Raw genomic sequence first — 25,555 nt, 5'->3', positions numbered from 1 at the left:
TTACCCAAGCAATGATATTTCATATTTACAGCGATCGGGAGTGTGTCAAATCATGGAAAGAGAGTTTTCAGAATTACTGGTTCTGGACACAGGGTAGGTATGCATACCCAGTACGCATACCCTAGTCAACTGAGTTCTGTAATATAGGTAGGTGCACTTATGCCTACAAGAAGGTTCTAAATTCATATAAACAGGGGAGGTACGCATACTGAGTACTTGTACCCCAAGAGCCTAAGTTCGTGAATGACTTATGGTATGCAGACCATTACGCGGACTCTATCTCCCTAAATTCACGAACTAGTCCACAGATACGTGTACCCCTACACATATCTACACATATGAATTAGACAGGTGCTCATAAACTATTTTTTCATATACGTTTTTACAATGCTACAACTCTCATGTACACTTCTTAGACATCTTTGATCACTAAATCACTTTCTGTTGTGAATCATGATTTAAATCTTAAGTGTTAATGAACATGATTATTCTTATACGTTCATATAGCATATTTTCCATGAACTATCTTTGGACACGATTCCAGTACCCCGGACCATAATGTATATAATTCTATGTAATTTCAAGACAAACTTATCACATGCTTACATGAACTCCTAACAAGAGTTTCATCTAAACTGAAAAAACGTTTGCTTGAATCTCAAGTTATCTTAGCTTAAATTCAAAACTACCTATAATCTTGAAAGTCTTTAAATAGAGAGACTTTTGTGTCCTAGTTGCTTGCAATAGTCGTCCTCCACTAACCTAGGTTTCTTTTGAGAAACATAATTAGCTTTACGACTTAAAGAATTCACTCAGGGATTCGTGAAGCCAGGTCTGACTATCTTGAACTTGATAGTTCGTGTATCCTGATCTTATTCTTATTGATCGTCGAGGTTTTTTTAAATCCTTGATAAGGAACGAGATGTATCACAAAGTTCTATTCGTCTCAGACTTTGTGATTCCTCAAGATAGATATCAAAAACCTTTCTTTGTTGATCAGTTTAAGATTGTTCTTGAGAGGTGGTTAGTAATCCAGGCTTCTCATCTAACTGAGTATAACGATCCCGGATTCGTAAGGTTTGTTGGCTTTGTCCATTGCAAATATATTTCCAAGCCTTGATACAAATGATCCAAAGGGAAATCAAATAGGTTTATATGTTAGATACAAATTTGTATAAAAAATCTTCACTTAGGTTGAAGAAACTCTTAGGATGTAAAGGACGCCAACTAAGGGAAATAATTGTGTAAACCCTTGCGAGGTTAAAGAGGCATAAGGAGAAAGACTGTTACTGAATTGTTTAAGTGGTTAATTCGGTCTCAACTACATTCCAGTATGAGGTCTGATAGTAGGCTAGTGTTTGTATCGGCTTAATACAGTTTGGTGTTCAAAGATGGACAAGTCCTGGGGTTTTCTGCAGATGTTTTTTTCCTCCTTAACAAAACTTATGGTGTCTTGTGTTTTTCCTTTTTCGCATTATATTTTTTAGTCTTTATAATAAGAATATCACAAGTAGTGCATAATCAGTCTAGGTAGTTTAAGTCCTTATTAATTGTAATCAATTACGGGACTTTCTCTTGTAGAATTCGTATCTTGAGACATAGATAACAAGTTTCATACTTGGCAGAATTCAGATTCTCTTGATTTGGGTACGACTAGATTGGCATTGGATATTGATTTGTGAGATCGTCTTAGAACTCTTCTACACAATCAGGTCCACGGACTTTGTTCTCTAGACATATTGAAGAGATAGGATAAAAAACAAAAACTATATGCATATTGTTCAAGGATCTCTAAAAACCTACTTGCAATTGTATTAGGTTTGTTCCATATAGGTTGCCTAATGAAAAAGTTGGTAGTGTACTTGGTCCCCTCTATTTTTCAATATGTTTATCTATTGAGATATAAAAAGTATATAAAATTCCAAATATGAAAATGATATTTAGAATATTTCGGTTTCGGGATCTCACCTTGAGTATCAAGGAAAATAATTGAACATTAATAATTAAGAGTACACATGTTCAAATACTATGTCGACTTTTTATGAAATTTCCAAATTAACCAAACTACATTTCCGATAGCTATGAAAAACCTAAGATAACAACCAAACCAGAAATGTCTATTTGGGTTAACCCGAGGATCGGTCCTGTAGTGATCCTTTCGGCTGGTTCTGGTAGAGATCCTTGGTAAAGGATTGGTTCTACTAGAGATTTATCCTTAATTAGGATCTGTCCTTGAATAGATCCTTTGATTATTTTCAACAACGAAACAATTTTCATAAGTCTACTTCCTTAAACTGATGTAGATAAACATAGTCTTCGAGCTATAAAATCAATCTGAAAGTTCAACACACTAATTAACAACGCAAGTTATCAATTAGTGTTATGTCGAATCTACGAAGTCCAAATAGCTAAACTATACTCCGTAAGTTATTTTTTTGATAAATAATGAACCTTTTCATTAATGGAAATTCGAGGTTACAATGAGTTTAAGCTCGAAAATAAGAGAATACAAAGTAACAAGAACATACGATAAAAGTACAATACCCAAAACTCTGACAAGAGAAAGAGAAGGATTATCGGAGTAAGACAAATACAAGTATGAATAAGATTCGATTAAATCGGAGAAACAATGGGTTTTCTCGGAATTAAAAAACAGTTTAGTTTGTTTGTTTTCTTTAAAAATATATGCTCTCAAAATATGAATGATTTTCTCAAATATCTTGTAACTAGCGATGAAGCTTCCGTCGTCAAAGAAATTACCGACAAAGATGAAGATTTCTTCATTACAAAGCATCACTATCGATCATAAAACCCAACCCAATAACCAATAACCACCATTAAAACGAAGATAAACCCCAAGAGAGTAGATAAAACCACCATAATGGTGTAGATAAGTAGAAAACATAATAAAAATTAAGCTAAAACTAATAACTAACCTAGAGAACAAGAAATAGTAATGAAATATTCTTAGATCCGGACCAAAATGGACCAGATCTGAGCATAGAAGAGTTGTTCTTGATGGTTTTGTTGAAGAAGAAGAAGGAGTGATAGAGAGAGAGGGGAAAGAGAGAGGTTTACATCCTTTGTACGATACTTCGTAATCTAATATACCAAAGTTGTGTAAAACTCCTTTGATAATAATGACATTATCAAGTAACCAATACTAGAGATGTATAAGTAAACTTCGTATATAAGTTTTCAATCTAAACGACTTGAAAGAAACGTACATAGAAATGCAACAAGTCAAGTATGTATTACTAACCTCGAACGGAAGGATGATGTGCCCGTTGATGCCGATACGTCTTCAGGTTCTTCAGAGTAACACGAGCGAGTCTCAACATTTCTATTGTTCCTAGTCTAACCTAACGAAATTAACTCTAGTCTTCAAATCAAGCAGTTTTGGATCTAAAATATGACAATCAAACTTGACATACCAATGCTTACTGAGTTCAGCTGAGCAATGCTCTAACACCTTTTATTGACGCATTTTATATTTTCACTTGGAGGTATTTGGATACACATTGAAAAGTCACTTTTCGACTTTACTAGGTCAAAAAGTTATAACTTAGTTTAGCGACAGTTTAAGAATGACATTCAGAAGCAAAAAAGTAGATCTTTTTACTTCTAAAGACGCTGAAGTCAAAAGGAAAAAATATTTTGCTTCATAAAAGGTTAACTTTTTTTCTTTTTTTTTAAAAGTGTTTATGAAAAATTGTTCCCGCACTAAGTTTTGATTTTTTTTGCTTTTAGAAGCCGAAAAGTAATTTCTTAAGTGGTATCTAAACTGGCTATAGTGTGTTTGGATATACTTGCAATAGTTGTTTGTGTACTTCTAGAAACAATAAAATCCGAAATTAGGTCGGCAATAAGCTAATATTTGAAATTTACTTTTAGAAGCAAAAATTGTTAAGTGTTTGTGAAACAATTTTTTCTCATCTCTTATGAAATTGACTATTTTTTCCAAAAAAAAAGTCAAAAATCCAGAAATTAATATGAACAATTTTAAATGACTTTTAAAAGAACGCGCGGTTGGGATATAAAAACATCTTGGGGGATATAGATTACATCCCCAACCAGTAGTGTTTGTTAAGGGGTGATTTTTGGGTATGAAAATACTTAAATACCCTTCCCTCAAAATAAAAATCTAAATACTTAAAATTAAAAAACAAAATCATATTCCCCATTTCCATCTTCACTTCTTATTAATTTCTTTTAGGGTTAGGGATTTGAAACCCAAATATTCCCCATTCCCTTTCAAATTCTAAATTTTCCCCACTCCCTTTCAAATTCTCTTCTCCTTCTCTGTCGGCTCCTCACTTTGAAAACGATTTTTTTTTACATTGGTGTTGATGGTGGTTTTTAGTTTAGGGTTAAAATCATAAAATCTTGCATGTTGGTGGGCCCGGAGAAGCGTGAAAATTAAGCGTAATAAAAACGCGGGCCTACGGTAATACCGCAAGTGCACGGTCGTCAGTTGTAGCTCGTGCAAGTACGGGTCGATCCACAGAGACTGGGTGTGTTTTGGAGTTTTCTAACTATTTTGGGCTCCTATTTGTTGTTGGTTAACTATGAAGCCTTTTGGGCTTTGGGCTTAGGGTACCTTTGGATTATAGGCTTGTTTGATAATGAAGTGAACTGAGCTTGGGCTCAGTTGGTCTTGAAGTGCACTAGGCTTGGCCCTTGAAGTGCACTGGGATTTGAATGTCAATGGGCTTTGAGTACCCTTGACAGTGAACTGGGCCTTTGGTGGACTGAATTAGGCTTTTGCCTTAAACCTGAATTGGACTGGGCCTTTAATTGAGTTCAGGCTTTGATTGAATCAGGCTTTTACTTTAAAAGTGACCTGGGCCTTTGTAATGACTGAGAACTGGGCTTGGTAACCTAATGATGAGCTGGGCTTGTGCTGTGAGCCAAGCTCAGTTGCAGCAGCAACAGTGGAAACCAGGTTGCAGCAGCAGTGGTGCTGGCACAGCAGGAGAAAGGAGGCAGCAAGCCAAGGGGAAGAAAACAGTGGAAAATTAGAGCAAAAACAATGACCAATGGCCAAAGGCAGTGGGAAATGATGGCACAAAGGCAGTTAGCCTAAGGCAAAGAGTAAAGAAAGAACAAGATACAAAAATAAAATGGAAAGATCCTAGACATACAAATGGAATGGGAGGAGAAGAAGCTTGTCCACTGTTTTGCTCCTAGAATTGACTGTCTTTTAACAGCACAGTCAATCACAAGCAACAGTGGACACTAAATTCCCCCCATTTCTCAATGAGCTCAACTTCCATGGATTCTAAAATAAACTTCTACCACTAACAGTGAACAAAACATGTCATTTGAACATTGTAAACCTAAAACTAACAGTCACTTTCATTATACTAACAGACATTAAAACTAAACAGACATTAAATCCACACTGAAAGACTAAACAGACATCAAGCACTAAAACTAAAACTTGCATTATACTAACAGACATCAAACACTAAAATTAACAGACATTGAGCATGAAATTGGAATTGAAATGAAATGCAATGAACATGAAATTAATATAAGGTAAATTGAACTAACAGCAAAGCAAAAAAAATTGAAATTGAATTAAATTAAGAACCCTAAAATTTTAACAGTTGAAATTGAAATTGGAATTAAACCTAAATTTGAAATTAAACCTAATTGGTAACTTGGCTAGTCCAAGAACACCTTCTCTCTGCTCTACATCACCCCCTATTTATATCACCAAATACCCAATTTTTCCGAAACCCTAGAATTGAAATTAGGGTTTTCAATTTCCGAAATTTACTCACCAAAACTTTGAAATGACGTCATCCCATGTCTTCTCTGCCTCTCTCGGTTCTTCTCCTGCTCCCAATCGCTACAATTGCTCCCTAATTTGAGGTGTTTTATCAACCCTCACCTAGGTCAGTTGGTGAGAGAGGTTAAAGCACTTCGAATTAGGGGTATGGGTCGTGTCGGGTAATGATGGAGATGGTGGAGTTGGTGGTAGTTGGTGTAGGTGGTGGCGATGGCAGTGGAAGTAGCAGGTGGAGGTGATGGTGGCGGAATGGGTGTTTCTGCGAGGAATGGGTGAGAAGAAGTCGATGGGAATGATGGAGGGTATGTTTGGTTAAGGTATAGGCATTAGGTACTAGAGTGTTGGTCGGGTGTAGCGGATTTCGATGTTGGCGAATCTGAGTCACTGGATGCGAAGCTGTAGGTGAATCGGATGGCTACCCCTGAAGAGTCTGGTAGCGACCGTCGGATGTCTTGATACAACGAAGTTAACGGCGAAGATCGAGGTTAGGTGCTGTAGTGTTTAGCGGAAGTATCGCTATTTGATGCGCAGGCAAAGAAGCGACCGTAGGATCTAAATGTGATCTAATCTGAAGGCTTGGAATTTAGGTACTATGGTGTTTTGCAGAGACTTCAGATTTTGATGCTCTACGAAGGATCGACCATTGGATGATGAGTTGGATCCAATCTGACGGCTGAGAATGAAGGCGGTTTTGGTTATAGAAAATGGGTTTGGGTGAGGGTTTTGGGCCTTGGGTATGCCAAGCCCATATCTTCTTTAAGAACAATTCTTCCTTCTTGAGCCCATTCCTAGCTTTTTGGACGTGCGCTCCATTCTTTGCGGCTTCCTTGCGTATTTCTTTCCGGCTTTTCACTACTTTTCTGCTCTTTTCGCTCCGCGACTCATCCGAACTTCATTTATTACCTAAAAATGCAAGATTAAGTAAGAAATATATTTATTCTTGAAAACAATGAAAATACAGAATATGGGATAAAATGTGGAATTAACGCACAAAAGATGAGTTAATTGCCAACAAAAAGGGATAAATATATACAATATTTGGCACTCATCAAATACCCCCAAACCTAAATTTTACTTGTCCTCAAGTAAAACAAAACTAAGGAAATCCTAACTATACCACTGTCGCTGGTTTCTCGAATGCATTTAGCGTATGCACTAAGCCTTTTAAACCACTAAGTGTCCCTAGTGGACGAGTTGAAGTCTCGTGAAGGTTTGTTTAGAACGTACCTACAAAGTTCTAGGTCAAAATATAAGCTCAGATTCCATCAAATGTGACATGTGCAAGTCAGTTTAAGCTCACAGCAAAATGGAGATGTCAATCTAGCTATCAAAGGCACAATCCTAGCACTGATAACAAAAAAAAGACATGTGATAAGAGTGTAAAGTGTATCTACACATGTGTAAAGAAAGATCTGAAGTTATGACTACTAATCACCAAGAGATAGTTTCTCAGGCTAAGAACCAAGGTCGAAATCTAGCTAGCTGTCCGGACTTTACGAGAATTGTGAATGAGTTGGAGGTATTTCACAATTACTCGCGTTGTACATCAATGGCATACACCCTCCTTGCTTATTACAATGAAACAACAAAATGACTATTTACATGACTCTTATTTACATTGACTACTCTCTTTTATTTTTGGAACAAGAGAGAATGGAATTGATAAATACATGATTTTTTTTTTTTTTTTTTTTTTTTTGGACAAAGAAACACTTTTGATACAAATACAAAAGGAAACAAAAGATTACATGACACTTTGCAAGAGGTAGCCCTTTTTGATGCACCCAGTTAAATTCGATGGTTGTCTTTCTTAATGTAACCTCCACCTTCTATCCCAACCAACCAAAGAACAAGCTAGTCAAGTTTCGTTCAGTATTCTAAAGTGATTGGAAATCGTAACTTCCTATCAAACACCTTGAAGATCGAGGCCATACATGTATTGGTAAATCGTGCGCGTGCAAATTTCTTATCACTATGTGAATTGTGCTAGAATCAGGGTGCCTAAATATCTAGACTAAGACTCCTAATAATTACATATTTGCACAAGAGTCAACATTTCAAGGTAAATGAGCTCCATTTTTATGATTTTTCATTTTTTAATTTTTTTTTTTTTTGGAATTTTTCAATTTTTTCAAAAAGATGGAGTTTTGTTTTCAATTATGGCATATTATCGTGGTATCTACTCTATACCCCCAAACCTAAACTAAACATTGTCCTCAATGTTTCAAAATATGAATAAAATTATAATACAACATATGGAAAGGGACATGCTGAGTAGAGTAAAAGGAGAGAGAATACCCGATTTCGGCGAAAGCAGAATTAAAACTCCGTTATCCAAGGCAAAACTCCAATATTCGGAGTCACAATGGATGAGCAGAAAATATATACAAAAGGAATTTTAACTAACACATTATCTACAAGAAAATTTGGTTTTTAATGGGATTGGACTTTTTGGAAAAAAAATTTGGTTTTGTCGGGAATGAAAACTTTTTGGAAAAATTTGGTTTTGTTGGGAAAAAGAAAAATTTTGGTTTTTTAGGGAAACATTTGGAAAACTTTGGTTTTTATGGGAGAAATTTTTGGTTTTTGAAATTGGGAGCAAAAGAATTTTTTTTTTTTTTTTTTTTTATTTTTTTTTTTTTTAAGAACAATAAAATGAAGAAAATAAAATTTGGTTTTTGAAATGGGAGCACGCCCACTGTTGGTTTTGTGTTTGCTGTGGCTCAGCTGGTTTGAAAACGTTTGGTGAAACTGAGTCCAAAATCTCGGCCTAGAATTTGGGTACTCGGCCCACTAACGAGTTAACCTAGCGTGATCGGTCACAAGCTCAGCTGGGTTTAAACCCAGAATACAAGATACAAGTCCAATTTAAACAAGCCCACAAAAATTAAATACACAAGCCCATAATCAATGTAAACAAGCAAGCCCACAAATAAATTATTACAAACCCAACAGAAAATAAGAAGCCCAAAAATTGGCTTTAATATTACAAGCCCACAATTAAAAATTGGAAGCCCACAGGTTGGGTTCTCTTAAATGGGTTACCTTTTAAGCACAGCCCAGCTGCTCTGATATTGTTGCAAAAACCCAGTTGGTTTTGGTTCTTTTCCTTGGTGGCGTCCCAGCAGAGGAAAACAGGTTCAGAACAGCAGGTCCAACAACAAAAGAAGTGAAGCAGATGCAGATGCAAGTGCTATGCATGAAATGCAAAAATAGCTAATAAAACTACAAGAAAAACACAGCACCAATCCCCGGCAGCGGCGCCAAAAACTTGGTGTCCCCGGCAACGGCGCCAAAAACTTGGTGGGCCCGGGAAAGCGTATAAAATTGAAGCGAAATGAATTAGGCTTTTGCCTTAATTTGTTCTAGCTATTTTGGGCTCCTAAATTGTTGTTGGTTAACTAAAATTTAATTTCGAATTGAAAATGCAAATTAAGCTAACTTAAACTAAAACTGAATTGAAACATGCAATGATATAAATTAAACAACACACATAAATTGAAAGTAAAATTGAAATTTAAAACAAGAACCCTAAATTGATTTGGAATTTGAAATTAGAAATTAGAAGTGAACCTAACCCAAATTGGGTGGTTACTTGGCTAGTCCAAGAACACCTTCTCTCTGCTCTACATCACCCCCTATTTATATCACCAAATACCCAATTTTTCCGAAACCCTAGAATTGAAATTAGGGTTTTCAATTTCCGAAATTTACTCACCAATACTTTGAATTGACGTAGCCCCATGTCTTCTCTGCCTCTCTCGGTTCTTCTCCTGCTCCCAATCGCTACAATTGCTCCCTAATTTGAGGTGTTTTATCAACCCTCACCTAGGTCAGTTGGTGAGAGAGGTTAAAGCACTTCGAATTAGGGGGATGGGTCGTGTCGGGTAATGATGGAGATGGTGGAGTTGGTGGTAGTTGGTGTAGGTGGTGGCGATGGCAGTGGAAGTAGCAGGTGGAGGTGATGGTGGCGGAATGGGTGTTTCTGCAGAGGAATGGGGGAGAAGAAGTCGATGGGAATGATGGAGGGTATGTTTGGTTAAGGTATAGGCATTAGGTACTAGAGTGTTGGTCGGGTGTAGCGGATTTCGATGTTGGCGAATCTGAGTCACTGGATGCGAAGCTGTAGGTGAATCGGATGGCTACCCCTGAAGAGTCTGGTAGCGACCGTCGGATGTCTTGATACAACGAAGTTAACGGCGAAGATCGAGGTTAGGTGCTGTAGTGTTTAGCGGAAGTATCGCTATTTGATGCGCAGGCAAAGAAGCGACCGTAGGATCTAAATGTGATCTAATCTGAAGGCTTGGAATTTAGGTACTATGGTGTTTTGCAGAGACTTCAGATTTTGATGCTCTACGAAGGATCGACCATTGGATGATGAGTTGGATCCAATCTGACGGCTGAGAATGGAGGCGGTTTTGGTTATAGAAAATGGGTTTGGGTGAGGGTTTTGGGCCTTGGGTATGCCAAACCCATATCTTCTTTAAGAACAATTCTTCCTTCTTGAGCCCATTCCTAGCTTTTTGGACGTGCGCTCCATTTTTTGCGGCTTCCTTGCGTATTTCTTTCCGGCTTTTCACTACTTTTCTGCTCTTTTCGCTCCGCGACTCATCCGAACTTCATTTATTACCTAAAAATGCAAGATTAAGTAAGAAAAATATTTATTCTTGAAAACAATGAAAATACAGAATATGGGATAAAATGTGGAATTAACGCACAAAAGATGAGTTAATTGCCAACAAAAAGGGATAAATATATACAATATTTGGCACTCATCACATGTGACGTCACTCTGCAAGGAAGCGGTGCTGCGAGTACTAACCTCTCCACAGACATATTTATTGAGCCGCTCAATATACTTTTATCCATAACACTCTGTAAATTTCGGCACCTCGCGAATACAAGACCCACTGAGTACTTTCCTAACGGATTTATGTCCCCCAGCAGAACCCTTAAATCGGTATGACATGACGGATTTATGTTCACTCACAGCGGAGTAGCATGAACCTCCAAGTACCAAAGTTAAGGCCATCACACAAAATGCTCAGACGGAAAGCACGCTGCATTCTGTAGATAAGGATTTTTGTGTGGCATCATACAAAATCCATCCAATTATTGTGATAACTCACAAAGAACTCATAAACCCGACTAATTTGAAAAACTAGGGTTCGCGCCCCGTGCAGTATACTTGACCCTATTGGTCGAAACTATGCTTAGCCAAACTAGGCAACCAAATCCTCTACAGTGCACTAAAAGTGTGGCTGCACCCTAGCATGTCGGCCCTCTTTCCATCGACCAGCCTTAAACTCGCCACACGCACTAGAAGAGTGGTCGCGCCCTAGCTTGCCGACCCCCTACTTTCATTGACCAATTATGTTGCTACAAACCTGCCGTAGCCTCAAAAGAGGTCTCCATACTAAGTCGGCTTCCCAAAACGCGCCAACATGCCGCACGCGCATGCCAGACGCGCCACTGCCAATTAAAGATATCCATGATCGAAGACTACCTTTCCTCCTGATATGCAATCTCAGCTATCCAAGTTTACCACCAAACTAACATGGGTTGTGGAAACTTTTGAGCGACCATGATGCCAAATCCTAAACTAGCACGTCACTATGCCACGGCTACTGGCATGCCACCATGCCACAGCTACTAGCACTTCTCTATGCCACGGCTACTGGCGTGCCACCATGCCACATCTACTAGCACGTCGCTATGCCACGGGCTACTGGCATGCTACCATGCCACGGCTACTGGCATGCCACCATACCGTAGCTGCTAGCACGTCTCTATACCACGGCTACTGGCACGCCATCGTGCCACAGCTACTAGAACGTCGCTATGCCACGGCTACTGGCATGCCACCATGCCATATCTACTAGCACGTCATTGTGCCACGGCTACTGGCATGGCACCATGCCACCAAGGCTACTGGCATGCCACCATGCCACAACTACTAGCACATCGCTGTGCCACACATAGCAACCTGCTACACGTTTTCTACAAAAACACTCGAGACATCAAAACATGTCACAAACTGGGCGATACTCATCAGGGTATTGGTATGGGGGTTTACAGTGCTCGGCGTGCAATGCGACCGTTACAAGAAAGTGTCATGAAGTAGGGAAATTCGTGGTGGTAAAAGTAACGGTGTAACCAATTCATTTCCTTTATCATGGAAACATAATGACTGAAGGTTACACGAATTCACTTCCCTCATCATGGAAGCATAACGCCTCACGGTTACACGTTACTCTTTTCTTCCACCACTCAAATGTTCCCACTTCCTACGAGACTAGGGTACGTTTTGTTACGACTTGTATAAATAGGTCTCACCTATTTCTACCAAACGACAAGTTTTGGCCAGGAGAACAATACCACATCCAGAAATCACCTGGTAGCTTTCCATTCATCTCATCAGTTCAATTTTCTGATACAACTCACAAAAACGCCCACACTTCCAGAATCAACTATTTTGGTCTCAACACTTTCTTCGTTTCCCTTCCTAAGACCAACCCTTCACCTTCACTTTGTGACCGAAGAAAGCCTGGAACGACCATTTCTTGGTTTAGGCCAGGATTGTACAAATTGATCTCTCGAATCAAAAGTACTCTCGTGCAGTATATTATTTTGGGTTTAGATTTGTTTCTCACCCACGCACACAAGATTACCAAAATAGGCAGAAGCAGTTTTCAGCCACAAACATGCCGGTAGTGATGAAGACCATGCTGGAATTGATGAAGACCATGCCGGAAGTGATGAAGACCATGCCGGTAGTGATGAAGACATGTCGGTAGTGATGAAGACCATGCCGGTAGTGATGAAGCCCATGCCGGAAAAAAAAATTTACATGGCCGGAAGTGATGAAGACAATGCCGAAATTGATGAAAACCATTTGCCGGCATGCTTGGTAACTAACATTCAATGTTGTAACAAAATGCTGGCATGCTCGATAGAAATCTATCAATGCTGGTAGTCAAGTAAATTTTTTTTTTAATTCTCTTGATACTTTACATCGTGTGACGGCATAGAAATTTAACCAACATACTATGCCGGAAAACGGTGCCGGCATGCTCGAGAATTAACTAACTGTGCCGGAAGTGATGAAAACCAGAAAAAATTTATCACTGGATAAGCTTGGTACCAGCATGGACGTGGTATGAATACCATGCCGGTATGGATGCTTCCGACATGGTATTCATACCACGTCCATGCCGGCACCGAGATTTTTCAGCTGCAAAAATGGTGGATTCAAAGAAAAAAAAATCAAATTTTCAACCTCTTAGCAGCAATTTTCTCTTCACGATCATCCTCCATGTTCACCAAAATAATTTCCCTCTCAAATTTTCTTTCCCTCCTTCTACTCTCACCTCACTCAACCAAACACAAATAATAATACACACTAATCATTTATCAAATAATCTTAAGATTTTACTAATTATTATTAAACACAAGTCCTGATTAGTGAGGGGTATATTAGGAATTACTTAAAATACTTAGATAAGGGGTGACTTTGATTTGATATTTGGATCCCGTTTTTGTCCTTTTCTTATATTTCCTATTTTTTTTTATATCCCAATCGCGCGTTCTTTTAAAAGCATTTGGAAAACTACTTTTTGTTTAGACTTTCTTGTGTCGGGAATGACTTCTATTAAAAAATGAGTCACCGGGGCCAAGAAATGACAAACTTTGTGATGAAACTGTATAGGTAACAGGGATCAAGACTCGCAGGAATATCAACACTATCAAGAGGATAAGGTCGGATGAACAACTCTTATAATTGGGAATTGGCTCAACTACTGTTTTTTTTACCCAATTACAAAGACTAGGATGCTACATATCTAAAATATGTAAACATTGACTAATGGTCGTCTATATGTAGATAAAAAATACTACTCCCTCCGTTCCTAGTTAATAGGCTGGTTTTGTTTTTAGAGGAAATTAAGAAAATTAAGAGAATTAATCATTGAAAGTGGTCCTCATGACACTTGTCAGCAAAAGAAGTAAACTGAAATGGTCCACATGACACTTGTCATCAGAAGAAGTTAAGAGAAAAGTGATCCGAGAAAATTAAAGTAACATTTGACTTTCACAATTAGGAAACCAACCTATTTTTTTGAAATATTTATTTATAGAAACCAGCCTATTACTTAGGAACCGAACCGAGGGAGTACCTCTTTTCAAATCAAAAACAAAATCAAATCCATACACCCTTTTTACATTTTTATAGACAAAGACCAAGGCATGTGTATTGTACCCTTCGTTGCTATGAGAACTAATTCTCATGCCAGAGCTCAGCCATCACTGAGATGGAATTCCCCCACTGAAACAAACCATCACTAACAGGGGGTTAGTCCTCGAGTGATTTCTGGGGAGTTGAGTGTATTTTAAATCTCAGGAATTTTGAGAGAGTTTGAGAGAGTGTAGGGAGTTTGAGAGAGTTTGGTGTTTTTGAGTTCAGGGAGTTTGGGGGAGTGTAGGGAGTTTGAGAGGGTTTATTAGAGGGAGTTCGGGGGAGTTTGAGAGAGTTCACTCCTAACTCATTCTCTTTTAAGAAACAATAAACCCTCATTTGCAAATAACATTGATCTTTAATCAAAAGAAAAAAAATAAATGAAAATGATCATATCTCTGTATCAATAGTATGTTATTTTGTGCAACGAGATAATGTTTTTCCCCTTCAATTTAACGGTCTCCATACAATTCTAACTCCCTTTATTTATTTCTGAAATTAGGGTTCTTATTTGGGGTGGTTAAGGGAGTAGTGGTTGGTTATAGGTGGTGATGGTAGTGGTGAGAAAATAGTTTTGACGGTGGTTGCAGAAGTGGTAATGTAATTCAACTCAGGGAAGCGCTAATTGTGAAGACTTCTACATTTTTTTTTGTTGGTGCATCTAACGGGATATGTTGATCTAAACAAATCTATATATCCACACGTTTTCATGGACTCTAGATCACTATCCTAATATTTTCATAGAAATGTTTCACCGTATCATAATGGCCATCATCTGATAATCATTTCATCATGTTGGGAACAACATTTTTGTTGCTGAGATTTGAGAAATCCGTATGATTTGAAAAGAAAGATTTTGAACCAAATTTGGTTGTGAGACCAAAATACACTAAAATCTCTACTCTTTTGAGAGATTTGTTGTGAGACCAAAATACACTAAAAACTTCTTCAAACTCCCCAAAGAAACCAACTCCCTAATATTGTAGGGTTTTATGACTAACAGGGAGTTCAAGAGCTTTTTTTAAACTCCCCAGCGACTAACAGGTGTTTTCTAGGGAGTTTAGGAGACTCCTCTAAACTCCCCCACGACTAACGGGGATTTGGATAGACTCCTATAAACTCCCCCACGACTAACAGGAAAAAACCCAAATACATTAAAATCTCTCGAACTCTCCCACGTCTAACCCCCTGTAATTCTTGGTACTTCCCCATCACCCCCCACAACCCGCTCCGCCAAAAAAAAAAAAACAAAAAAAAAACCTTCAAAGCTCAGTAGAGTTTGCTCCTTGATTTCATTTAGTTTGTAATCCCTAGGCTATCGATTTTGATGGAAGAAGTATGATTCTTAACAAGTAAACCTAATTTCCAAATTCTGTTTGTCAAAGAATGACCTAACAAGGTTTGGACTGTTAAATTCTGTGACAAGCAGAATTACGAAATCAATTATGGGTTGATTTTGGGGACGAAATTATTCTGCCATCTCTCATTTCTGCTACACGGTACTTCCTTTGCTTTGTCTTCTTTTGATGTTGATTCAATTATAATTTTGATTAATTGAATGCTGAAATGGGAAGACTGGGTTCCATGATGATCATCTTTTATGTAGAAACCTCTATCACTGATAGATTAATGGTTCTCGATCACTTACATTTATATTTGGGCAACTCTAATAAGTGGGTATTGTTTAGTGTTGTTGTGGAATTCAATGCCTGAATTCATTACAGATTCGGTATCATGGTTCATGTCTAACAAATTTAAAAAAATCAGGGATATAAGGCTACAAGTTACATAAACAAAGCTTATTAATTGATACCACAACTTTTAGATAGTTGCACCCATTTAATTTTGCTTTGGGATATTGTTATGTCGGGTCTTAGATTGTTTTTTTTTTTTTTTTTTTGCATTGATGTATTTGTTTTCTTATCTGACAATTTTGGTTATAACTATAAACACTTGATAGACCTATGGTTCAACAGTTTACTCAGCTGCATTTGGCACGTTAGGACTGCATCGTGTTAGTTGAATCAAGTATAAAAATTATGTGATTGTATGTGTGTCCGTTTTGTAGGGATTGAATTTCATGGTGAAAAGCAAATACAGTAAACGGAAGAACATACTGAGAGTAGTCAGGTTCAGTCGGAGGAATGCCTTCAATCAGAGGATACATACACACCCACGTAGCAATGAGGTATGATCGACCGAAGCTGATCTTTTTGCACCTTCAGGTGCATCACTCAGGCATGCAGAATTTACAGTTGCTTATGCTACTGTCAAGAATCGGGCAGGCTTAAGGTCAAGAATCGGTACATAGAGAAACATGTAAGCTTTCCCTGTTTTCCCAAATTTATGTATCTTTCTTATCTTTGGCTATGCTTATAATTTTTAACTGTGTCCACCAGTTAGTGTTGGTGTCGCATATATGGCATACCGTAATAAAATATCTTCTCCAAATTTTGCTGTAGTTATTAGTGCCAATGTATTTTTTTCTTTTATGTTTTCTTATTGTTTATTAGGAACAGATGTGAGAGAGTGAATATAGTAATGTTGCATGGCAGTTTAGAATGTTGAATCATTAGGATCAAGTGGTAGGTGCATAGTGCTGGCAACCCCACTAATCAGGAGAGTTTTCCAAATATATTTTATTTTCATTCTGGATTCTGACCACAACGAAATTAAACAAATCTACAATTCTAGATTCAATAAATAAGCGTCAAAGAATCAATCGGTAGAGAATGTGAGTTAGTAGATTAGAATCTGAGATAGTGAGAGACAATGAAAAACGGAGAGAAAACCTCTGCGTTTCCTCTGAATAGTTATGAAGTGCATCCAAGAACAATACCTAGTCGTGCATTCATGTTAATCTATGTATGTGGAATCATAGCTCTACTTTATCATCATCTAACCAGTCTCAGAATCCATTCAGTAGATTTATTACCATCAATCCTTCTGTTAATTGCTGATTTAGTTCTATCCTTCATGTGGGTTGCATGTCAAGCTTTTCGATGGAGTCCAGTTCGTAGAAAAGTTTATCCAGAGAATCTGTCAAAAGTCGTAGATGAAGATGATCTCCCAACTTTAGATGTTTTTATTTGTACTGCTGATCCATATAAAGAACCTCCTATGGAAGTCGTGAATACTGCATTGTCTGTCTTAGCATTTGATTACCCTTCAAATAAGATATCTGTTTATGTTTCTGATGATGGAGGATCTCAAATGACTCTTTTTGCATTGATTCAAGGATCAAAGTTTGCCATAGAATGGTTACCATTTTGTAAAAAGCATAATCTCAGTAAGAGATGTCCTAAAGTGGTTTTCAACCAGCATGATTCTGATGCTGATCAGCTTAGATCGTGTATCCCTCAAGAGGAGTTTCTGAATATGAAGGTCAACTCTCTTTCTCTTTACAATCATATAATATTAATGAGTTCCCTGCATTACTGAGCATAGTTGATCCTATTTACTGTTTTCATTAATGTGTCCTTCTGATTTATTATGTTGGGACCACGATACTACTGAATATTTTTCTATAACATCTTAAAATAGTAAGTTCAAGGCAATCGGATATGTACAACCAATAGTAAGTTCAAACAAGTCATGTACAGCCAATGGCTGAATGCCACAATATGGACTGGACTATGGATTTAGTCTGCAAAAACGTGTTTTGGTTCTTTGTCATCGTGTTCACTAGCAGCTGATTTGATGAGTGGTGTGACAAATCCTTGTTATACTAATGGTAACCTCCTATAAGGACCTGCAATTGAGAATAACCCTATTTCTGCAATTAATAAGCCTTAAACGATCCTCTAACAATCCTATTTGTGTAAGCCGGTTTCGAGAATTAGTTCCGCCTATGGACTTCTATACTTCCATCAAAACCCTACCATTGCTCTAATTAACTAATAGGAGTTCCTCATACAATTGAATCCAATCTAGGGTCCTGCCCTAGTCACACATGACAAGATTAAGAAACAACCCGTCTAGAAGTTAATTCAAGAATCAATAGTTAATGCAGGGCCATGTTGGTCCATTTTAGTGGTACTCCCTTTCTGTAGTTATGAGCCTGAAAATGGTAAATTCTTGCTATTGTACTACTTCTTAATAATATTTGCCTAACTACTGTATTAGTGTTTAAATATCGGCCTTCATTTCTTTTCTTTGCAGATTTTATACGAGGAAATGAGAACAAAGGTAGAGCATGTTATGGGACAAGGCTGTGTAGACGATGATATGCTCGTTAATGAAGAAGAGCGTCAAGTATTCAGTAAATGGATTTACTCGTCAAGATCATTCTACAATCATTCAGGTATTTTTTGGATCATATAAAGTGATAGAATCCCTTCACATGCTCATAGACACTCTGCTGCTGAAATCTTTTAAAGTAATCTTATAAATTTAAGTTTTTGATTAGATGCTCATGGAAAGCCTTAAGGATGTTGATGTCTCAGGGACATCTCTACCTAATTTTATCTACCTTTCTCGACAAAAAAGTAAACATATTCACCACAATTACAAAGCGGGCGCTCTGAATGCATTGGTAAGAAAAACATCTTCAAGACAAAAATACTTGAGATTTCAAACTTATAAGAAATTGGTATATACATGTATTTCTTGTATATGTGTACGTATATTTTGCTTAACAATATTTCTTGATAAATTCGATGAAGATACTGCATCGGCAATAATGACTAGCGCACCAATTGTTCTTTGCATTGACTGTGACATGTACTGTAATAATCCTCAAGCTCCACGTCTAGCACTATGCCATCTACTAGACCCCGTCGAAGGCTCAAAAATTGCTTTTGCTCAATTTCCTCCACGCTTCAGAGGGATTAATCCAAGTGATATATATGATAGTGAGTTCACAAGGCCGTATATAATAAATCCTGAAGGGTTAGACGGGATTGGTGCTGTCAATTGTGTTGGCAGCGGTCCCTTCGTTAACCGAAAAGCATTTTATGGTGCCCCAACTCAATCGAAAGTAAACATATTCCCTGGATTCAACGGTGATCATGAAGGTGCTTTGGATAGAAGAATAACAATGAGTAGTTCAAAACTAATTTTGGAAGCAGCTAGTAGAGTTGCAGACTGCAATTATGAACAAGGGACAAATTGGGGATTAACTGTAAGCTTTAATTCCTTTTTTAGTTGCTTATCTAACTAAAATATTTAGTTAACCATGCACTACTTCAGATTTTCTTTTTTTTACTAATATACTATTGGTTCTTAGTTGGGTTTCAGATATGGATCCATGGTTGAGGATTTTTTAACAGGCTTTCGGATGCAATGCGAAGGATGACGATCAGTATTTTGCAATCCGACAACTCCAGCATTTCTCGGAGATTTCCCAATCAGCTTAAATGATTCGTTAGTTCAAGTGCAACGATGGTCACTTGGATTGACTGAGGTTCGGTTCTCAAAGTATTGCCCATTCACGTTTGGTACAAAAAAACCATTCTCTACTTATGGGTATGGCGTATGGTTACTATTCAATTTGGCCTTTGTGGGCAATCCCTATGATCATATATGGTGTTCTTCCACAGCTTTGCCTTATACACAACATATATTTTTTCCCTAAGGTACCCGTAACTTTCTCTAAGCTTGGTTTATCACTTAAGGTGCATATGTTAATTACTTTAGCTATTGTCATTTTCTACTTGCTTAGCCTCTGCGCTTTCAACTGTTCTGGCTGAAACATTTGTGTCCTTGCACAAAAAATTGTCTTCACGAAATAAAAATAACATTACCCAAAAAAAGCATAATCAGTACTCCACCGTTTTGCAGCATCAATATAGATGTCATCCATTTATCATAAATTTATAGTAGGTGTAATCATCTTTGTTAGTTGAATGGTACGTTTTCTTTTTCTTCAGTAGATTAATATTGAAAAACACCAATTTTGGAATTAACTGCTAGATTGATCGACCCTAAAACCAAACATAACATGTTTCAATTAGTGTTGCTAACAATAATGACATGTAATACCGTGTATTGATGGATTCACAATTGGATGCAGGTCTCTGATCCATGGTTTTATCTCTACGCATACCTCTTTTTAGCAACATATATTCAAGATTTCATAGAGGGTTATTATGTATACGGTATAAACCTCAAAAGCTGGTGGAACGAACAAAGAATGTGGTTGATGCGAGCAGCATCGTCTTGCGTTTTTTCATTTATAGAACTCATACTGTACCAAATTGGTATCATGCCAGATTTCAGCCTTACAAGCAAAGTCATCGACGATGAACAACAAAAAAGATACAACCGAGAGATATTTGATTTTGGAGTAGATTCGCCAATTTTCATGAGCTTATCAACATTTCCATTGGTCAATTTAGTCTCATTTAGTTTTGGGATCATGAAGATAATATTTATTGATGGAAAATTAGAAGAGATGTTGGTTCGGTTGTTTCTAAGTGGATTTCTGTTGGTGAATTCCTGGCCTATTTATGAAGCTATGGTGCGGAGAAAAGATGGAGGAAGAATGCCTGCGAAAGTAACTTTGCTATCTGCTCTAATCACATTGGTTCTTTGTTATGCGTCCGGATTCGTTACGAAATGATAATCCATTATGCCGAAATTATTATTTTTTAATTGTTTTCTTATTGTTTGAATTTGTCAATTGGTATTAGAAAGTACTGCTATTGTTGTGTGATAAGTGTCTAAAACATCTTGATTTATTATCGATGTTTATGCTTTCTTTGCTATTTTTCTTGTGAAATATGTATCTTATGTTTGCTTTTGAGTTATTAGGTGTCTTGGAGTCATATGGAGCAAAAGAAGGAAGAAAGCACTCTTTTGGAGCATAAAGGGCATAATCGTCAATTCACAAGCGAGTGTAGCTAGAACTTGCTGAGGTTATGTGGCGAAAAAAAGGCAAAGAATGAGCTGTTAGTTTCCCACAACTGACAGTCGAGCAAGGAAGGAAATATGTTGTCAGTTTTCTAAAACTGACAAGTCATGTATGATTTTGGCTAGCCCTTATCTAGCTCATTTGGGTGGTTATATCCACTCCACTTTAACTCTTACACAAGACCTGAAATTCAGAGAAGAAATCATTTCTTCTTATCATTGTTTTTTTTTTATTTCTCTACTCTCACTGAAAAATCGAGAGACTCAGAAATTGAGAGGAGATCGATGGGGAGATTCAGCTGTTGTAGGGAAGAACAAGGATGGATTTGTGTTGTTGTTGATTACAGAGGAGAAGAAATTGTGAACTGAATTTCAGCAGTGAAGAAGAACCTGATGCAATTAGCAGTTAGGGTTTCGATTTGTTCTGAAATTGAAGAACGAGCAGCAGTTGAATCTGGATCGAGAAAGAACAGAGATCGAGAAGATTCAGATTGGGGTTATCATATTTAAGCAGCAGAGATGATGAATTTGTGGTGGATTAGTGAATCTGAGATGAAGAAAAGCTCAGGTTAGGGTTCTGAAATCAGATGAAATTGGCAGAAAAGGGGTTGATTGAATCGGAATATGAGTTCGAAATGGATCTGAGGCTGTTACTAATGGGTCTGTGGAGTTTGATGTTAGGGTTCGAATGGAGGAAATGTGTCTCTGGTGGTGAGCCGAGTACAACTGAGCTGCAGGACAACAAATGGGTTTGTTGGAAGAGCAGAGATGATAGCTTGTGAATGGTTGAGAAGGTGCAATTGCAGAAAATTAGGGAAGATGGGTTGTGTTTCTGTTGGTCAAGGAACTGAGCTTGAAGATGGAATTTGGGTTTGGCTTGAAATGGAAATGGTGAGAACAAGGTGATGCTGAGATTTAGGTGAAGAAGGAAATAGCAGTGCAGCTGCAGTTGGAAGTGAGATCGACAGCTGATTGCAGTTCAGATGGATGAACTGGTGATGTTGCTGCTTGATTGCAGTATGTGGGTTGAAAACTGAAGCATGTGCAGGTGGTAGTTGTTGGTTGAATTGGTGGTAGCTGCTACTGAGCTATTGGAAGTGGAAGTGATGATCAAGATGGCTTTAACTTTGCAGGAATGGCTCGAATTAAATGGCATGAGCTTGCAATGAAGCTACAGGTGCTGGGAGAAATGAACTGATGCAGCCTGGTGTTGTGGTGGTGCTTGAAGTGTTGTCACAGATGCACTGGAAGATGGAGTCTTAGATGGGGGTAATGAGTTTGCAGCTATGTAGGTTTTGCAGTAGATGTTGGTGTTGTGCAGTGGTGGACTTGCATTGTTGAGGAGGAAGTGCAGCAATGATAATGAAGCACAATGATGGTGCACCACAAGATGGCTGGCCAAGGAGCTGTGATGCACAATCATTGTGCAACACAGTTTATGGCATGTGCAAGATTGCAATGGCTTTGGCCTTGGCCTTGGCCACTCAGCCCATTCAGCCCAGCTGAGTCTGACTTGTCATTTAACTCATCCATCTGATTCACCTTGACTCGGTTGACTTGACCGAGTTGACTCGTTGACCGGTGACCGAGTGTACTTTGCCGGTCACCTGAGCTGTTTTCTGGTCACTTTTTCGGCCAATTTCCGGCGATAATTTTTGGACATATTTTCTACATGGGTTCTCCACACATGGGCTTGGTGGGCTTCTTGGTGATGGGCTTCTGAAGACTTGACCTAAGAAGAGCTACAAAAAGAAAAATTTTCTACTTTCTTAAGAATGACGTATTTTTACTTGGAACTTTGGAGATCGGCTATACAACTGGGGTTTGCTTTTCGTTTATTTTTTCGTCTTCTTAATTTATTATTGATTATGATTATGATGAACTCCATTATTATGAGTAACTAAACTCAATTATTGGTTATGGGATAAAGTTGATTTCTCAAGCATGTTATTTGATTCAATGAATTAGTTTTGTCTCAACTTTATTGTTTATGATTCATTATTAATATTGTCTATGATTTGAATGCTAGTCTGGTGGAGTCCGGAATCAATCCGATTTAGTCTTCATCTCTATTGCTAGATTAGGGTTTTCAATACGAAATAGTTGTTTATCCCTGATTCTAAGTAGCATGGTGTGAGTAGTGCTTGTAGTGATATATCCTACTAGTCACATATGAATCATAACCTTTGTTAAAACGAATTAGTGCTTTTACGCGTTTGTTTGCTTTGATTAGTCTTATTTCATAGAACTTATTGCTCTTAGGGAGTTAAACTTAATTGTGCTTTTACACTTTAGGTTGCTTTTTAGGTAGATTTCACATTAGCATCTTTTAATGTTATTTGTGATAAAATCGGGAAATAAACGGGATACTCTTGCGATCAAGATATCTTAGGACTTTTAGTAAATGAGAGATTAAAACTCCAATTCTAGTCATTGATGAAAATACATGTTTGTGAATAATACTATCCCGTGACCAGTATCTTCTCCTTATTGATTATTCAAATTATTTTATTGCTTTCAATTACTTTTATTGCTTTGCTAAAACAAAATCCCCCCTTGGTTACTAAGAAACTCAAATTTTATAACAACAAAAGCCTCTCTGTGGGAACGAACTCTTTCTTACCACATACTATATTTATATTTAGTAGATTGAGAAAGTGAAATCATTTTTGACGCATACGACAGCTATCAAATTTTGGCGCCGCTGCCGGAGAGGCATACGGCTTGTTATTAAGTTTTTAGTTTCTTATCATCATTTCTGCTTTCATATTTGTTTTTTGTTTTCTTGTCTTGTTTCTCACTTGTTTGCGAGAATTGTTTTCAGGTATCTAATCCCTAGCTTCTAAAGATTGGAACTATCCAAGGTGCGGGATAGCTACTCGAAGAGGCACAATACTCCAACCAAGTCAAGACACGACGGAAGAACAAGAGTTAGAAGTGGAAGAAGAATTACAACTAGAAGAAGAACAAGAGGTTCCATTTGTAGAAGAACCACTAGTTGAAGAAGAAGAAGAAGAAGCAATGGGTGATGCAAATCGTACACTCAAGGACTTGGCTTCTCATAGGCTTGATGCACAATGGTGGTGTATTGAGACAAACTCAACCTTCGAGATCAAGCCGGGGTTGATTAGAGAGTTACCGAAGTTTCATGGCATGGCGAATGAAGATCCAAACAAGCATCTCATGGATTTCCATAACGTTATCATGGCTATGCTTCCACCGGAGACTAATGCGGATGGAGCAATGTTGAAAGCTTTTCCGTTTTCTTTGGCGGACAATGCTAAATAGTGGTTGTATTATTTACTATCCAAAAGTGTCACTACATGAAACGGGTTGAAGAAAATCTTTCTAGAAAGGTATTTTCCTGCGTCAAAGGCTACTCAAATTCGCAAATACATTTGTGGGATAAAGAAACACGTAGGACAATCTTTGTATGAATGTTGGGAGCGATACAAGAGATTGGTGGCAAGCTGTCCACACCACCAATTCAGTGACGCTATGATAATACAATACTTCTACGAATGTCTCCAACCAAGTGATAGATATCTTCTTGATGCAGCGGGTGGTGGAAGCATAGCCATGTCTCAAAGAAGATTCATGTGAACATACCACTCATTGATGCGATCAAGCAAGTTCCCAAATATGCAAAGGTGTTGAAGGACTTGTGTACCAATAAGCGAAGGCTCAAAGATAATGAAGTGATAAGTGTGGGGGAGAATGCTTCTGCAATCTTACAACACAAACTCCCACTGAAATGTAAGGATCCCGGTAGCTTTGACATTCCAGTCACAATTGGTAACACCGCATTTAACAAAGTTATGTTGGATTTAGGTGCATCCGTTAATGTTATGCATGCATCTATGTATAATTCACTTGAGTTAGGTCTTCTTAAAAAGGCTGGAATTGTATTGCAATTAGCCGATCGTTTTAATGTCTACCCAATGGGTATTGTTGAGGATGTTCTTGTGCAGGTTAATCAACTTGTATTTCCAGCTGACTTTTGCTCGTTAGAGATGAATGAAGGGTCACCGGACTCCTCTCTTCCATTGTTACTTGGGCCTCCCTTCATGAAAATGGCGAAAACCATTATTGATGTGGATAAGGGAACGCTAACTATGGAGTTTGATGGAGAAACAATACGTTTCAACATTTTCGAGACGTTGAGATATCCTAGTGATGTCCACTCTTGTTTCTCCATTGATGTTATGGATACATTGGCACAACAAGTGTTTGAATTGAATGGTGATGATGCTTTAGAAACCGTTTTAACTACATCCATGGATAATGGTGTAGAGTGTGGTAATGAAGTCAAGGAAGCCCTTGGTGATCTTAATTCACTACAAGGATGCCCGGAAACTCATAATATCTCTTTTATTTTTTTACCATGCAATGATGAAAAGATTGTACCTTCAATTGTTAAATCTCCAAAGTTAGAATTGAAACCTCTTCCCGATCACCTAAAGTACTTGTACTTGGGTGACAAGGAAGATTTACTTGTGATTTTTTCTAACGAGCTTAGTGAATTACAGGAGCAAAAACTTCTAAGGGTGCTAAGGAAGTACAAGACGGTCATAGGATTGACAATTGCCGATATCAAGGGTATAAGCCCTGCCGTGTGTATTCACAAAATCCGTTTGGAGGACGATGCAAAGCCTACAAGGGAAGCGCAACGT

General features: G+C 37.8%; 1 protein-coding gene across 1 annotated transcript; it reads left to right on the top strand.

Annotated features, from left to right (window-relative positions):
- Positions 1-16,802: 16,802 nt before the first annotated feature.
- On the top strand, positions 16,803-20,592 carry LOC113285124 (cellulose synthase-like protein G3). Its single transcript, XM_026534208.1, has 4 exons — positions 16,803-17,414; positions 18,192-18,333; positions 18,695-19,152; positions 20,044-20,592. The coding sequence occupies exons 1-4, from the start codon at positions 16,803-16,805 to the stop codon at positions 20,590-20,592; spliced, it is 1,761 nt and encodes a 586-aa protein (XP_026389993.1).
- The last annotated feature ends 4,963 nt before the right edge of the window (positions 20,593-25,555 follow it).

The sequence above is a fragment of the Papaver somniferum genome, chromosome 1 (assembly GCF_003573695.1).
Source record: "Papaver somniferum cultivar HN1 chromosome 1, ASM357369v1, whole genome shotgun sequence".
In the NCBI taxonomy this organism is placed as follows: Eukaryota; Viridiplantae; Streptophyta; class Magnoliopsida; order Ranunculales; family Papaveraceae; genus Papaver; species Papaver somniferum.
Note: the sequence above shows the minus strand (reverse complement) of the source record. Positions and strands in the feature narration are given on the sequence as shown.